Source organism: Protopterus annectens, chromosome 7.part0 (genome assembly GCF_019279795.1).
Source record: "Protopterus annectens isolate FY-2018-M chromosome 7.part0, PAN1.0, whole genome shotgun sequence".
Taxonomy (NCBI): domain Eukaryota; kingdom Metazoa; phylum Chordata; order Ceratodontiformes; family Protopteridae; genus Protopterus; species Protopterus annectens.
In genome coordinates, this window is record NC_056739.1 from 1042994877 (window position 1) to 1043012398 (window position 17522).

A 17522-nucleotide genomic window follows, 5' to 3' on the forward strand; every position below is an offset into this window, starting at 1 on the left:
ATCCGGTTAATAGACACAAATCTGTATCACAATAAAGCTATCAGCAATCAGAAAAACACTTCACACGAAGCCGAAAACTCCTAATAAGTAGTAATAATAAAGAACTAAATCACTTAGCCATGGCCAACCAAAAGAAGCTTCTGACTGAAGACGTGGCAAACGAGATCTGGGGAATCTGCGCATGCACCATAGAATACCTATTAGCCACAAGCCAATCAGAAGTTTTCAGTCTTTCTAAGTGGCCGAGTTGGAGCCGAGGATCGGCTCCGAACCCACACGTAATAATGGAGGCGAAATAGGACTACATAACATCATTGTTTACTGTGATTTTTGTTAATTCTGTAAGACTGAGTCACAGCAATATATATAATTGATGTATAAGTTTGTTATTATCATAGTTTCTTGAAGTTTTATGCTTTTTTTATTTTTTTATTTATTTTTTTATTTCATGCATTTTTATGTCTGTATTCCTTGATCTAAGTGAAATTACCAATAGATTTGAAAATGTTTAGGAATGACAAGGGTTAAATTTCTGAAGGCACTGGAAAAAAGGAAGTGATGTATAGTATTTAAAGTGTCTTTGAATGAAAGCACATGACTCTGATGATGCCTTTTGAGGTGAAAGTGCTTAGTCATAGTGTTTTGCTGTGTCTTGTGTATTAACTATTAATAAACCAGCATTTTTAGCAAGAAGTCTAAGTAAGCCGGTCAAATTTTTTGTTTTGTTTATTTAAGTTTTTAGTTTTTAAAATTATTTTTGTTTGGTAGTACCATATCATGCTTATCTGCTAATAGTACTATATTTCATTTGATGTCTGCATTTCACTCCCCTCCCTCTTTGTTGCTATTCTTTATATATATATATATATATATATATATATATACATATATAAGGTTTACTATCAATTAGTCGACTATAACGGTGGAATGTCTGTAGACCGGTTCCGAAGAGGACTGCTAGTGATCGGCACCGAAGCACTTGGTGCCGATACTGCAAGGTCGGTGTCCAGAATCTCAATCGGCTCCGAAGACAGTGGAGCCAAAGAGACAGAGGCCAGCTCCGATTTTGGTAACTTCTGTGGAGGTTCAGAGACAGACGTTGAGGCTGGAGAAGGCCTTTTAGAGGTCTTGCCCTTATCCTTTCTAGAAGACTGCGACCTAGCAGAGGAGGAAGAACTGGCTAGGTCTTCCTCGAAGAAAGGTTTTAACATGCCTTTTAGGATCAGCTTATTCTTCTGTTCCTGGAGCACTCTAGGGCTAAAGAAATGACAAAAGAGACAAGTTTCTTGAAGATGTATGGCCCCTAAACAGTACACACAGATGCTATGTCCTTCAGTGATGGACATTTTTTGTGAACATTTAGTACACTTTTTAAACCCTGACTGTTTATGCTCTTCATGTTCTTTGGACATAATGGCAGTAGAGAAAAGACCAACACACTCACACAACAAGAGAGGAACTAGATCCTCTAATTTAAACATATCTAGCTCTAACACTCACAACAAAAATAAAAAGTGGTTTTACTAGGTTCTCTAACTTAAACGAACTTAGTGCAAAGGAAAAAAGGGGAACAAACTAGCAACTCTAAGTTAAACAGTCTAGTCTAAAAGCACACACTCATGGGAAACACATAAAAGGCCAACAGGCCCAAGAATTTTATAAGCAGTAATAAGTCAAATCCGGTTAATAGACACAAATCTGTATCACAATAAAGCTATCAGCAATCAGAAAAACACTTCACACGAAGCCGAAAACTCCTAATAAGTAGTAATAATAAAGAACTAAATCACTTAGCCATGGCCAACCAAAAGAAGCTTCCAACTGAAGACGTGGCAAACGAGATCTGGGGAATGTGCGCATGCCCCATGGGATACCTATTAGCCACAAGCCAATCAGAAGTTTTCAGTCTTTCTAAGTGGCCGAGTTGGAGCCGAGGATCGGCTCCGAACCCACACGTAATAATGGAGGCGAGATAGGACTGCATAACATCATTGTTTAATGTGATTTTTGTTAATTCTGTAAGACTGAGTCACAGCAATATATATAATTGATGTATAAGTTTGTTATTATCATAGTTTCTTGAAGTTTTATGCTTTTTTATTTTTTTATTTATTTTTTTATTTCATGCATTTTTATGTCTGTATTCCTTGATCTAAGTGAAATTACCAATAGATTTGAAAATGTTTAGGAATGACAAGGGTTAAATTTCTGAAGGCACTGGAAAAAAGGAAGTGATGTATAGTATTTAAGGTGTCTTTGAATGAAAGCACATGACTCTGATGATGCCTTTTGAGGTGAAAGTGCTTAGTCATAGTGTTTTGCTGTGTCTTGTGTATTAACTATTAATAAACCAGCATTTTTGGCAAGAAGCTTAAGTAAGCCGGCCAAATTTTTTGTTTTGTTTATTTAAGTTTTTAGTTTTCAAAATTATTTTTGTTTGGTAGTACCATATCATGCTTATCTGCTAATAGTACTATATTTCATTTGATGTCTGCATTTCACTCCGCTCCCTCTTTGTTGCTATTCTTTATAGATATATATATATATATATATATATATATATATATACACATATATAAGGTTTACTATCAATTAGTCGACTGTAACACAGTCGAAAACTGATATTGTCGAACCAAAATGTCGGGTCGCACATTGAATGAAGAAAATGCCGAACCAGATGTCCAAAAATATCAATGTCGACATTTTCAAACTAAAAGCAAACTCAGAGGCTGTCTGCCTCTCAAAGTTGCCAGACTACATTTCATTTTTGCAGGGGAGCAAGCCCCCCTGCACCCCCCACACCCCCTACTTATATATACAAACTCCAAGATCGCACTATAGTGAGGGTAAGGGTACATTTCCTGAGATCCCCACTATAGTGCGATCTGGTTTGTAATGTTGGAATTCACAACAGTGAATGCTGCATTGCATTCGCTGATGTAAGTTCCGACATTTCTTGTGTTGATGTTTCAAGTCGACATACGGCTCACTCAACATTTTGTAAATCGCAACAAGTTGGATCGAAAAATTGATAGTAAACATATATATATATATATATATATATATATATATATATATATATATAAAATATAAAGAGAGAGAGTGCTATGTTGTACTTCTCCATTTATTTTGAATTTCTATGCAACAACTGCCACTGAAGTGCTTCTGCCTCCACCACAGACCACCAGTACCTATGGGCAAACACCCTGTGGGACATCTGGACCTGTGCCTGCTGAGGTCACGTCCATATTACCTTCCTTGGAGGTTGATGATAGGCCCTCCTTCCCTGCCCTGATAGGGGACCTTACCAGCCAGGATTTCTTTTGTTACCACTGTTGGCTGTGCTGTGGGTAATGAATACATCACTCACAAGCAGCTTGATCAGGTGATGAGGGAGCTGGTGTACTGGCAATTTAATGACCATATCAGCCACCTGCATTCACAGGTGTTTAAAATAACAATGCAGGAATATGTATAAAGTCAAACAATAAAGGGCTGGAAAGAAGCAGCTGTTCAGATGAGCTTATAAAACTCCAGAAATTAGAAGTTAAAATGTGGGAAAAATTGTTTGAATATGAGGCTTCTAAAGAAGAACTGTTTCAAAAAACTAGAGTTAGAAGACACAGCATACAGAGAAAACATTAGGTTTTCTGCTATACCAGATAAATTGGAAGGAATAGATTACATTGATTTTTTGAAAGTACAAATAAGCATCTAGACTAGTATTTTACGGCAGGGTTTATTTGAAAGGGCATATCTTCTGTATGCTTCAAACTCGACACAAGAAAGCAGCCCAAACCTACTTTAGTAAAGATGCCATCATACCAGTAGAAAGAGCTGCTCCTGACAAAACTGTGACAGAAGAGAAAAATATAAAAAATTAGGGACACCAGAATGTGGAAAATAATGATTCATTGTACATCAGGCAGAACAGAACTGCGTTTATCACTGCATCCAGGGGATGTTGAGCAGCAGGTGTGGCATTCAAGTGCTATATCTGTTTTTTAGAATATTTTTTCCTTGAAGGTCAAATATGTTTTTAGATGCAGAACAGGCTAGGGAGGAAAAAACTTCATCTAGGAAAGAGTGAGCCAGCAGAATGAAGGGGACTGTGCTTCTCATTCTTCTGATAATGCCAAAGCCCACAGACATAAATTGCCAGTGAAATCTTTTACATTCTTACAAAGGACAACGAATGAATGAAAGAAAAAAAAGCCCAGGAGCTGACTAGAAAAATCAGGAGCACATTGTACTTGAACCAAAGATCAGAGTTGAATGGTTGAAATGATGAGTAAGACGACTAGCAATAATGTGAAATTCAGAAACAAATGGAAGAATTGTAAACTGTGCTTTCCATAAGATGCATTGAGAGCTGTGCTTCTGCAAGATAAAGAGGCTAAAAACACTAGAAGTTTGACTGTGCTAAATTTGTGGGAGGACTCTAAAGCATAATTCCCACTTTGTCATTAATCTTTAAAAAGACAATGAAGGGACTGAAGATTTAACTGTAAGCAATAAAAAGTTTTTTTGCTGTCTAAGTGAAATGTGTATAATAAATGTGTTATAGTAAACTACATGTTAAATTGTAAGTATGCAGTGTTATTTTAAATGTGGGACTGGGGAGGTCTCATCAGTGACTGCTATTTATGCTCATGGTATGAAAGAAAGACAGTACTTTTTCTTGACCGTAATGTATCCAAGCTTAAAACTGCAAAAATACAAGGGCTGAATATAACAAATACAATACTGTGATCTTGGGCTACTGGGAGCAGATATAAAAGTATCAGTCATACTATATGTATATTAAAATATTAATAATTTTCTCTTTAATTATAGAGGTGGAAGTATAAACTATTTTCTTATTTACACTGCAGACAAGGGAATTACTTTCTAAACAAACAGGCTAGAAAGTCGAAAGCATGAAACATAAAAGTTTTCCAGTATTTGAAAAGAGCTGTTTCCTGTATTTGTAAAGCTATCAGCTGCTCTTTGTTTTTTTTATCAACAAATGCCAGCAGTTAGAGACAGTTAATCTACAGTTGCAGTCAATTAAGCAAGAAACGACTATAGAATGTCATTTATATAAGAAACATTATTAGTAGTATTTATGACAAGCAATTCAGTGAAAGTAAATAAAAGATTAATACTGATACTGAAAGAGATTAATACATTTGCAAGTAGTTATCCCTATTACCCTTAGTACTTAAATATTAAATGTAATATGAAAGTTCATTTTATTCATTAAATGGTAGCCAACGCTCTTTTTCCTAAGGATATCAGTTAGCTTGAGAGCATACAGTCTGTTTTTCTCATCTCTGGAGGGAAAATAGAGATAAGACAAGGGCAATATGATTATATTCCTGCTGTCTGGTCCCTTAGCAGAAACCTGAAAAGCCATCAAGCCTGAAATAAAAACTAACTTATGTCAGAGACTATCAAAGCTGACAATAATTCACTTTCATTTGTGAGTGGGAAGCTCGGCTTGTTTTATTATTTCTCTCCAACTCTCAGAAACATGAAAAGCCATCAAGCCTGAAATAAAAACTAACTTATGTCAGAGACTATCAAAGCTGACAGGAATTCACTTGCATTTGCAAGTGGGAAGCTTGGTTTGTTTTATTAGTGCAGGTTAGCTTTGTACTTTAATATTAAAAAGACTCTAAAGATTAGTGTTGCTTTCCACTGCTGTGCACACCACTAGGAATGGCAATTTAACTCAGCTATTTCATATGTACCCATTATAGCCCAATTTGACATCAGTGTCCTTCAGTATTATTAATTTATTCACACTATTCTATTTTAGTTAATAAGCTGCCTGTTTATCCTGCCTAACAGTGTGTTAAATTAATATTTACAGAACTATCACTGGTTGGTTATAAAGAATTTCTAACTAGGTTTACACAAGCCTCAGGGTCCAGGGTTGCTGATTGTTTTTTTTTTTTTCATGGCCAAGATGTAGGCTCTTCCCACTCCATTCACCCCTTACTACGCTCGGGCTCACTCTGCTCTCCTACCCTACCCCTATTCCCACCCAACTCCAAATCACTCAAATTTATTCTAACCCTAACCACACCCACACAGTCCAATAGACATTAACTAACTACCATAGATACATAAACCCACATAACACATTATCAACTGTAGGACCCACCCACACAACAAACCTATCATATACCCTCAGTTATCCACCACTATTACCACCCCCCCCCCACACATTCACAGCCCCAGCCACAGCCGCCCACAAAAAGTAAATTCCATCTAACTAAATTAACTGCATTACCTCCTCCCACCACCTAGACCATAGCCCAACTGACTACCCTACTATAATATTTTTACTACATGACTAACCCATCTCTCCCACACTCTACACAATAAACAAAGCCCCCCCCCCATTTATCTACCACTGCAATGCTGCCACTATATTGTATAATTCTCACTTTCCTATGTTCTGCTGCTCACTTAAACTACCATTCCAAACCAGACTCTCCCTACATTATTCAAACAACAACATAGATATCATATCCACTAAACTACAGATTAACCAAAATAAGTCAATAACAATTATAGCTCTCTACACCCCTCCAGGCAATAAAATTCCCACAATACAACACATTCTCCAGTCTATATCAGAATGAGTAGCTCAACACACTATCATAATGGGTGATTTTAATATAGACTGGGCAACCTGTACTTCACATACCCCTATCAACTACATATATCTATTCAGCTTCTCACAACTCACTGGATCTCTGACCAGGATAGACAAAAAATCCAACCACCAATCTATGTTAGACTGGACATTGATGAACAAACCCCACCATTGCCACCACAGAGGCTGTCTCCTGGACAGTCTCAGTGACCACATGCCAACCTACCTAGTAAGGAAACATGTCAACCCTATTAAACTTACCATTACTGCCAAATCCACAGTAATAAAAACTTAAATGCCCAGGAGCTAATTAGCAGCCTAAAAAAGTGCAACTGGTCTCCACTAAAGGTCATGCCTCTTGACACCTCAGTAGACTACTTCAACAGTACATTTCTGGACATCCTAAACAATCTGACCCCTCCTAGATTAGATCATACTAAAGCTACATACACACCATGGCTTACAAATGAAACAAGAATCCTCCTTAGGAAAAGAAACAAGGCTTGGCAAACATGGCATACCTGTAAATCCAAATCAATCACACAGCATACCAAGAAATTAAAAATAAGGCTAATTACCAAATCAACCACAACAAAAAACCCTACTACTGTAACTTACAATTGATGCCCCAACGTGATCCCCCAAAATTTTGGAGCACTATTAATTCCATTCTTCATCCCAGGATAAGCTACAACCCCTCACCCCAACATACCACACTGTCCTGATACCACTGCAGATGAGTTTAACAAATACTTCACAGAAAACATATTATCCCTGGTTAAACATATCAACAATAATCACCCTCTAACTCAAAAAACTTAATAGCTATCCTTCTCTTTCCAGCCCATTTCCCTAGCTAGCATAGAAAAACTTATCAAAAAACTCAAACCCACCACACCTTCAGCTGAGAACTTGTCAACTGAATACTTAAAGCTAACAACTGAAGCTATATCCTTTCCTGTGTCAGTTCTTATTAATAGGTCCATAACAGAACAATATGTTCCTCAAACTTGGAAAATTGCTCACATAATCCTCTACACAAAGGGGGTAATTCCACAGAGCTCATCAACTATAGACCTATTGCCATACTATCCCCACTATCAAAAATCCTTGAAAGATATATCTGCTCACAACTACTCCAATACTTTACCACCAACAAGCTGCTATCACAGACCCAACATGATTTCAGGCCCCACCACCGCACCACAGCAGCACTGCTCAGCTTAATAAATACCATCAATCAACTCATAAATTATGGCAAATATATCTCTGCAGTATTCCTGGACATGTCCAAGGCCTTCGATACTATTTCCCATCCCAAATTACTTTCTGTTCTTTCCAGTCCGAACCTCAATCCTTCTGCTCTCCTATGGTTCAAAGCTATCTAGATGGTCACCAACAATCAGTAAAATAGCCAAACACCCTTTACCCCCATTCCCAGCCATCCTAGGAGTTCCACAAGGCTCCATTCTTGGGCCACTACTCTTTAGTATCTTTACAAACAACCTGAGTACCGCCACCCCTCTAGCCTGAATTATACAATACGCTGACAATTCAACACTTATTTGTGCAGCATCCACGATAGATCACCTCCAGAACATAACACAGATATACTTATCAGAAACTGAACTATGGCTATCAAACCACCAGCTCATACTTAACCCAAATAAAACAAAACTTATGATCTTCCAACCCACGAGATCCTCCTGCCCCACTACCTCCTTTTCCATCACTGCCAACAACAATACAGAAATCTATCCTGACTCACAGACAAACCTACTGGGAGTCATAATTGAGAAAAACCTAAGATTTGATCTACATATATCACAATCTATTAAAAAAAGTTCATAAAAATGGGCAACTTGTATAGAAACAAAAAGTATCTGACACTACTAGGGTAGCTATTGCAAGAACCCACCTCCTATCAACACTACTTTACGCCTTCCCAAGTCTCATTAACCTTAAAAAACAGACCTAAAAAAACTGAAAACATGCTATAATAACATAGCTAAATTTACCAGTGATTGTCCACACTACTCCCACCACTGGCATACCTTAAAAAAACGTCCTGGTTAGAACTACCTCAGCTACTCTCCTACAACCAACTAAGTATGGCACCCAAACTTGTATGCCAACCCCCAAAAAACTGCCATACTAAACATCCTTCAACCCCACACCACCAACTGTAGTTGATCTCTGCTACAACTGTCCAAATCCAACAATACCACAGGTGATTCCCTATTCTCACACCAAGTAGCAAAATAATGAAACTCACTCCCTCATTCCATTAGATCCACATTCAACCTCAACCACTTTAAACATGCTCTAAAAAAGTTCCTAAACGACTCTTGACTTTGTTCCTGCACCAGTCCAGGCTGAGTGGCTACATAAATACCTGCTAATCCTTATACATCTCCCCTGACTACCTCTAACTCTTCAGCTCTTTATCTTGCCCATGTATTCTATAACTGCTGCTATCTAAGCTCCTAACATTCTCTTTTCAGGTGCCTCGATATATTATGCTATAGCTATACTGTCTTCACATAATCTCTCTGTGTACCACAGAAATATAGTTTTTATAACTGTTAAGTGTAAAAACTAAAATGCTGTAATATCAAAACTTGTATGTTATGAATTGTCACTTTGTAGTGCTAAACTTTGTTATTCTTATATTTGGAACTTTTCTTCCCAGCTCTCCACTGAAAATGGGTCTATTTCCCAGTCGGACTTTCCTGGTAAACAAATGTAAAATAACTAAATAAATAAATAAAATATTATGACAGCTAAGAATATGTGGGAAGAAACTAGAGAAACAATATTAGAAAATTGAGAAGCTTTAAGCTCTTGATTATGAATATGGATAGTAAGATGCAAGCAGTGAAAATATTTCTAGTCCCTTTAATTTTATACACGTCTTAGTTTTATCATTCAGAGGAGAAGTTGTGACAGTAACTTATACAGAGTTGAGGGAGTTTATCTGTGAAGGGAAGTAGGTGAGAATTAAGTGGGATAAGTTATTTCTCCCCGTAAAACAGGGTTGCCGAAGATTACCTGATTTGAAGGGATACATTAAAGCTACACAGTTAAGGCTCCTATCCATAACACAAGCATAAAGTTACAAATCAAAGTGGAAAGTCATAATGATGAAACAGGGGAATTAAAGAAATATGGAGAGAGTAGGATTTGGGATGCAGGCCTTTAAGGAGAATGGCAACAACTATACAGAATAGTATTTTTATAAAGGGGTAGAAAGTATTCTAAGAACAAAAGCAACTCAGGAATGGAGAATGGATATTGTAGCACTATGGAGGACTGCAAATAGGAGCATAGGAAACAGGCAAGAGAGTGCTGAACTATTAATTATTAGAAGCAAGTAACTATGAATGGAAGGATAACAGAGAGGGATTAGGCCAAGCAGATGTATGAATTGCAGGTTAGAGACTGCCTTCCGTACCAGGGATTAATAACAGAGTAAAGGCAAAAAGAAAGGGATACCAGTGTCCTAAATAAAAGAGCAGCTCTGATGAATCTAGAACAGTAACTGTTTTTAAAAGGGGGTGATTAGTAGGGCATGTAAAATATTGTGTGATAACTATAAGAATCATTCATAAGAGATTAGAAAGGTTTGCAGGATTACACATTCGCACATAGCAGGTGCGAGATGTTGATAGTAATCAAAAAAAAAAAATAAAAACAGTTACTAAAAGATGGAAATCAAAATCTAAGCCAACTGCAACTGAAGTAATCAATAGTTAAAGGAGATAAGAAATAGGAAGTGGGATTTTTAGAAATGGGAAGGAGCAAATTACATAGAAATTAATGGAATTTGTGGGAAAAGTGCATGCAGAATAATGTTCAGGAGGAGGAGTGAAATTTAAGAGAAGCCAAGACCTGCACAGTTTATGTAATGCTGGAATAAATTATTGTTAAAAATCATATTTGTATAATGCATAAAGCTAATCAAAAATGTTTACAATGGTTTGTTTTCTTATCTGTAACTGTATTCATACATCAAAGTATGTGAAGTTAGTAAAGGTATTTAAAAAAATGCTCCGTAGGGAATTTGTAAAATCTGCTAACTCATTACATGCCCAAAAATTATATTCCCAGTTACCTCTCTCTCTTTCCCATCACACAGCTAGCATTTGCCATCTAACTGAGGAAAAATCCTCTGAAATCTACTTTGGGTATAAAAATGCCTTTGCAAAAACTTCCCTGCAAACATTCTAAATCTTCTGGATGTGGCTGCCTGCTTGAGAACATTACCTGAACGTTTTAAGCAGGGGGGCAAGCCCCCCTGCACCCCAACACACCACCTGCTCTTTAAATATACTAACTCCGAGATCACACTGCAGTGCAGTAAATGGAAATCCTCTCTATGGAGATTTCTGCTTTCGTTTTTGAATACTTGCAACTTCAAACATATGATGTCGCCATATAACATTCTATGTTGTTAGTATTCGATAACGTAATATAGATCCCATATAACTTAAATTATGGCAGAATTCTTAAGAAATTTAATATTTTCTACAAAGCCATCTGCTCTATTTACCACATAAAATAATGCTTTTGCAATGATAATTCCCTTAACAGTGTGAACCATTCTAATAAATAACACACAATGCTGACATTGTTCCTGTGTATGCAATACATCATATAGACATCTTATAAGTTCAGCTTCAATGCAAAAAGTGATGAAAAACTTGAAATTAGTTCTGCATAAAGGTTGCAGTGTTGTTATTTAATGAACTTACACTTTGTTTCATGTTTATAAGCTCCCACTGTCAACTGTCTCGAAGTTCTTAACAGCTTCTGCATCCTGGCAGTTGGATCCTGAAATATCTGATAAAAAATAATTATTACATTAGAACTTCTGCTTCTGTCTCACAGACTCAATAACTTCAAGTGATAAACTGGGATGGTCTTAATTGCTGATGGCACCTAAAAAAAATCATAACTTCCCTGTTGTACCTCACTACCTGCAGTACAACACTCCTTTGCATAATTCACAAAGCGTAACTACATCTCACCTGATGGGGCACACAGATTGTAGGAAGTGGTACAAGTGGATTGCACAATTTCTCCAATGAGACATTTACAAATGAGTATAAATGAATACAAAATAACAGTCCTTTTAGGCCTGTTTTGTTTGAAATTCTTCTCTAGTTAAAGAACTCATAATTTCTGTAGGAAATTAAGTCCATTATAAAGATTATAGGTGAAAGATCATTCTTTTTCAACATCCTAATGAAAGTTCATTTCTTTTCACAGTTCTGATTTTCAGAATTTCAATCAAATACTCATAGTATTTGTGATGGGGGAAAATGGCTGTGGTCCTTGGATCTGCTTCACTACCCAAGACAATATGATAGCAACTGGGGTCTAGCAATTCACATCACTGGCACCAAGCATATTGAAGTATAAAATGTGCCTACCAATGAATCACTAGACAACCGACTATGTGAAGCTTTGCTTCAAGAATATGCAGGAAATATGCACTGTTGTCCTGGGCTACAAGCCATCTTTCACATCTAACAATATACTTCACTCTAAATACTCAATGGGCAGAGTCTGACTCCAGTGTCTTTGGCTCCATCCTCAATTCCCTCTAGATAAAGTGTTTCCTAGTGTTGCATTCCCCATATCGATAGTACATCGATTGAACTATTGCATAAACATACATACAAATAAATACATTACTTTCCAGGAAAGGCTGATAATATTTCCTAGTACTACAGTTGTCTGCCCAGGCCCAAGGTAGATCACTATCATCATTCCAAATATGTGACTGGCAAACTTCAGCTACAGTTTCACAATTGAGAAATAAGCCAAATAACTATAAATGTACATGGTAATGGAAAGCAGACCATTCTGGCCTGCCAGACACAGAACCAGCAGCTAGTCACCCTTCTCATTAATACTTAAGTGAAAAAAATAACACAACCACAAGATTTTAAATGTGAATAAACAAAAAACAAAAATAATTTACCTAAAAAAGAAGTTGGACAGTAAATTTAAAAGTTAGCAATGCAGAGAAATATTTAATTGCATAAAGAAAACAGAAAAATAATTGGTCTGAGTAGACAGGATGCTTAAAAACACTCTGTTGATAGATGTGATGTGACTGTACTTTCCTAGTTAGAGCTAAATGGGAAAGGTATGGACTATCTGAATTTTCACCTCACAGCAGGCAGAGGTAGCAGAAATAACTCATTGGTACATAGTAGACAGCTGGTCCATATTCAGCAAAGACCAGGTAACACACAATGTAAACAGTAAAATGATGGCTATCAAATCAACAGTCTTTGTAAACAGGATCACTGTATATGACTTGTGGATGGTGGTTAGTAATGGGTCCATAGTGGGATGTATACTGCTAACTCATAGATTCAGAGGTTCATAGTTTAGTACTAAGCTAACTGCCCTTGCGAGCCATTTTAAGCCTAGCCAATTATCCTTTGTGAGACTCAAACCCTGTACCTTGTGTTTGTAAGGCAAACACCTTAGTCATTAAGCCACCCTCCCAACTCTGTTTAAACACTTCTTTACTCCATAAACCACAGCCTATGTTACTTTCTGAAACTCATAGACTTAACAATTGACATCTCCTAGCTAAGCACGGTGCAATAGATATACTTTACAAACTCTATACTGTCCCTGATAACAGATAGCAACAATACCACTTTAACTCCCCCACCATCTCGATCTCACAAACCAATTCCTTCTCTATTAAACCAGTGTGAACTAGCTACATACACAGTTAGTAAACTTAAACCTTCCTCCCTTGCAGCAGACCAACTACCAGATGAATTTCTCAAAGTAGCAGCTGATGCCATAGCTTATCCAGTCTCCATACTAATCAACAGCTCCATCTCAGAACAGTATTTCCCAAAACTATGGAAAACGTCATATATAATCCCCCTTCATAAAGGAGGTACATCCACAGAATTATAAAACTATAGGCCAATCGCTATTCTTCCCCCAGGCAAAATTCTCGAAAAGTGAATTCACTCCCAGTTCCTGGATTATCTAATAAAAAATTATGTACTCTCCCGCTCCCAGCATGGCTTTCATCCAAAACACAGCACCACTACCACCCTTATAAGCTTCACAGACAAAATAAATCAGCTCAGAAACAACAATCGATATATCTTCTATTTTCCTATAATGTCAAATGTATTTGACATTGTCTCACATCAAAAACTCCTGAATGAACTAGCCTCTGTAAACGTCTCACAGCCTGCCATCTTATGGTTCTGTGGCTCCCTGACATCAAGACAACAAGCGTTTAAATGGCAAAATCAAATTTCAACCCTGCTCCCTGTCTCAGTTGGCATCCCACAAGGTTCAATACTTGGACAACTACTTTTTACTATTTTCACCATTAAACTCAGCTTCAACACCGACTCAGCACCATCATACAATATGCTGATGACTCCTCCCTCATCTGCACAGTCCCATTCCTCCCTGATGTCCTCTCTAAAACACAAAAATCCTTCACAGATATATAAAATTACCTCTGTAACAATTAATTCATACTTAACCCCAATAAGACTAAGTTGCTGCTATTCAAAAATCAAAAATCATGCCAACTCCCCTTCCCATTCAACACATACTCCAAAAACAACACCAAAATTGAACCTGTTGACTACACAAAACTGCTAGGCATCACCACTGACAACTGCTTAAAATATGATAAACACATCGCCCTAACAATGAAAAAGGTATATATATATATATATATATATATATATATATATATATATATATATATATATATATATATATTATAAATCAACAAATCCAGATAAGTTTAGTTTTTTGCAAGATATTACTTTCATCTGGGGAAAAGCTGCCTGTGTACTTAAGTGAATCCTATTTTATCACTGGTTATGTATCTAGAAATAAATTATCATCTGCAGAAAATAGTTTTCTTTCGAGCTACTGTACATTACTTTGGAAGATTTAAAACTGATAATCAGATATGGCTTTCTTCTGACATTCATTACCTCATACAGACAGATATATTTTTGCTTGTTTTGTTTGCTTATTCCCTCACTCTATTTGTTTAGCCTTATGACAGTTTCCCTGGTTTCTGCAACCACACATATCAGGAATGCCCAATTGTTCTTTTCCAGGTTACCCTTGATGTAACCCTTCAGCAGGTGGGTTCTCCAACCTCTTTGGGAGTCAGCCCTGCAGTGATGATTTGTAGTGACTGAGGAGTGAAAGATCCCATGATGAGTGCAGAATGTGGCACTAGGATCTTTCATGTGTCCAACGAATAATGAAAGTACACAGATTAGGGGAGTGGTATGTGCAGTGATGTCATGATATCAAACACCTCTCCCAGTTATGTAGGCCATCTGTAAGACTCCTGGTTTCCATCAGAGCTCACATGGGTAGCTGTTTCCCTAAACCCTTCCTCTAGGTTAGAATAGCTGGTCACAAGAAGCTTCATCCTGTCCCCAACTGGCTCACTCCACAAGCAATATGAGTCCATTCCTATACTTAGGTCACTTGTGGCATAGATGGGCACTATGCTTTTCTGCCATTAGGCTGCCTTTTGTGCATTTTGTTTATGGGTCATTTACTCGTACACCATACAGACTGATGAACAGCTGGATGCTCTGTACAAACTAATAGCTGGATTCCAAAAAGCTGGGGCAGGGGAATAGAGGCTTCTCTCCAAGAGTAATCACCACAGTGCATAATCTGGCAGTTGACTGTGGTACAGTGTCTAAATCCATTCCCTAACACTCATTATACTACAAAATAGGTACTCCCCCAGAGTGGACCACAGTGCATAATCATCATAGTGTGACTTCAGTATGTGTATTGCAAATGAACTGTATGATGTATGCATGGTGCCCCTTGATTTTCTATTCATCAATGTTGACTGTAAAAGGCTAGTCACAGGCACAGCATAAAATACGATAGCAACTATTAGCCACATAGGTGATCAGTACAATATGTGACATGTAGCAGTTTAATAATAGCACAAGCCCATAACATACTGAAAATGCACATCACAAGAGATAGAACACTAGAAGAGTTCTGCAGATTGGATGTACCCTGTATGCTACATATGGCAGGAAAGGACACTGCAGGAAAGCTTCATAAAGATGGGTGAGGAATGATTCTAGCACTATGTGAGTGGCAGAAAGAAAAAAATATACATCTTGATGTTATGTAGTAATTTATTCAGAAAGTTGCACAGCAGGAGACATAATTTCAGTGCCACCACTGGAAAAGAGTTACTGTTGTGGGTTAAAGTGGATGGGGATATCATAGGCTGCTGACTAAGGAGAGCAGCTGTGTCTGTATATGTTTATGCAGATTCATACTTTCATATGAAGGTCTTGCTGTCACAAGTTACAGGATTGTTGGGTTGAGGTATAAAGGAACATATGCTGAATGTACTCTAATATGGATGAAAGTATTAAAAAAGCCGTACTAACTAGCAACAGAACACAGTTCTCAGTTATCAGAAGGAGACTCCATCCATATAATACTGATTAGTAATAAGGTATGACTGGTGGACAGTGTTATTTATTTATTTATTTATTTAACCATCTATTAACTGGGTATATATACTGGTAAGAAGACCATTTTCAGGCATGACCCAGGCCAAGATGGCAATCATAAATAACAACATGCACACAGAATAAAACAGTGAATGAACATCAGCAAAAAATAGAACAAAATGTGTTCACAGTAAAATGAGGTGGCAGTTTGTTAGTATGGTTCGCTATCTGCAAATGCGTCGTTCCTTGGAGTATGGAAGCTGTACATGTCTTACACCAGTAGAAAAAAGGGAAGAATTATGACCATAAAACTAAAACATTCTTGACAACTGCTGAGATGAGGAGTAGTACATCATGTATGTTATTCAAAAAGCTTGAGAAAACATCCAAATTGTACCACAAAGTATCTGGAGCCCCATGACTGCCCCTAGCTTAATTCAGTTACTTTCACCAATGCAATCATTCAGCTTCTCAAGCATAAATTGTGTGGTCTGCCTTATAAGGTATGTTACTGGGTGTAGTACACCACTACGATGTCACAGGAAAAAGTGTCAGACCTATTCAGACCAGAGTCAGGGCCTCTCATTGACATCTGAAAATGTGGCAACCATATTCACAATGAGTATATAATGAGTTCTCATTCTGTACACCAACTCAGAAAATAATTTAAAAAAACTCACCAAAACCCAACCCAGTGAAACTCCCTATCAGGTGCTACAGTGTGTCCTGGGGGAGAAGTCCTACTTTCTGTATGTAGTCAGCTGTGATCACTGAGTCAAACTTCACCAAAAGCATTGCTAATGATATGTAATTGTACAAATACCAGGACACCCTTCACAATTGAGTCAGATTCACTCACAGGAACACTTCTGAGACAGTTTAGTCTTTCAGCAGAACTCTTCCTGAGGAAAGAAGCTTAAGAGCTTAAGGTATGGGTGACCATGATCACATCCAAAACCCACTGGTACTTGGTTCCAAGAGCCAACTTGGTGAGTTGCCTCCCACAGTGGGCAGCTTCAAACTGTAGCTAGGAATGCTGAAGCTGGGCTTGTATAGTCAGTCCTTTGGATGACAGCCAGCACCACTGAAGGCAAGACCATGTGACTTTTGGATGCCTTCTCCAGGCAGTGAGGTGAACGCTTCTGTTTTTTATTTTGGAGGGGGGGGGTGTGGCTTGGTCTAAAAAATAAAAAAGAGGACTGATATCATAAGGTCCATCACAATAACAAGGATCTGCTTCCTCCACAAGAGGTATTCCTCCAGGTTTCATAAGGTCTGACCAAACAGCAGAGTATTCTGCCTTTAAATACTTACTCAGAATACTGCTTCTGAGTTTATCCTTGAGA

At 37.6% G+C, this 17522-nt stretch overlaps 1 protein-coding gene across 1 annotated transcript in view; it reads right to left on the bottom strand.

Moving 5' to 3' along the window:
* LOC122806131 (YEATS domain-containing protein 4-like) overlaps positions 1-17522 on the bottom strand; it is a 460120-nt gene that overhangs the window by 99372 nt on the left and 343226 nt on the right. The window contains exons 6-7 of the mRNA XM_044076368.1: positions 11404-11491; positions 3804-3852 (exon numbers count right to left, since the gene is read on the bottom strand). Of these exons, the coding sequence (XP_043932303.1) occupies positions 3804-3852; positions 11404-11491 (137 nt within the window). The remainder of the gene's footprint in view (positions 1-3803; positions 3853-11403; positions 11492-17522) is intronic.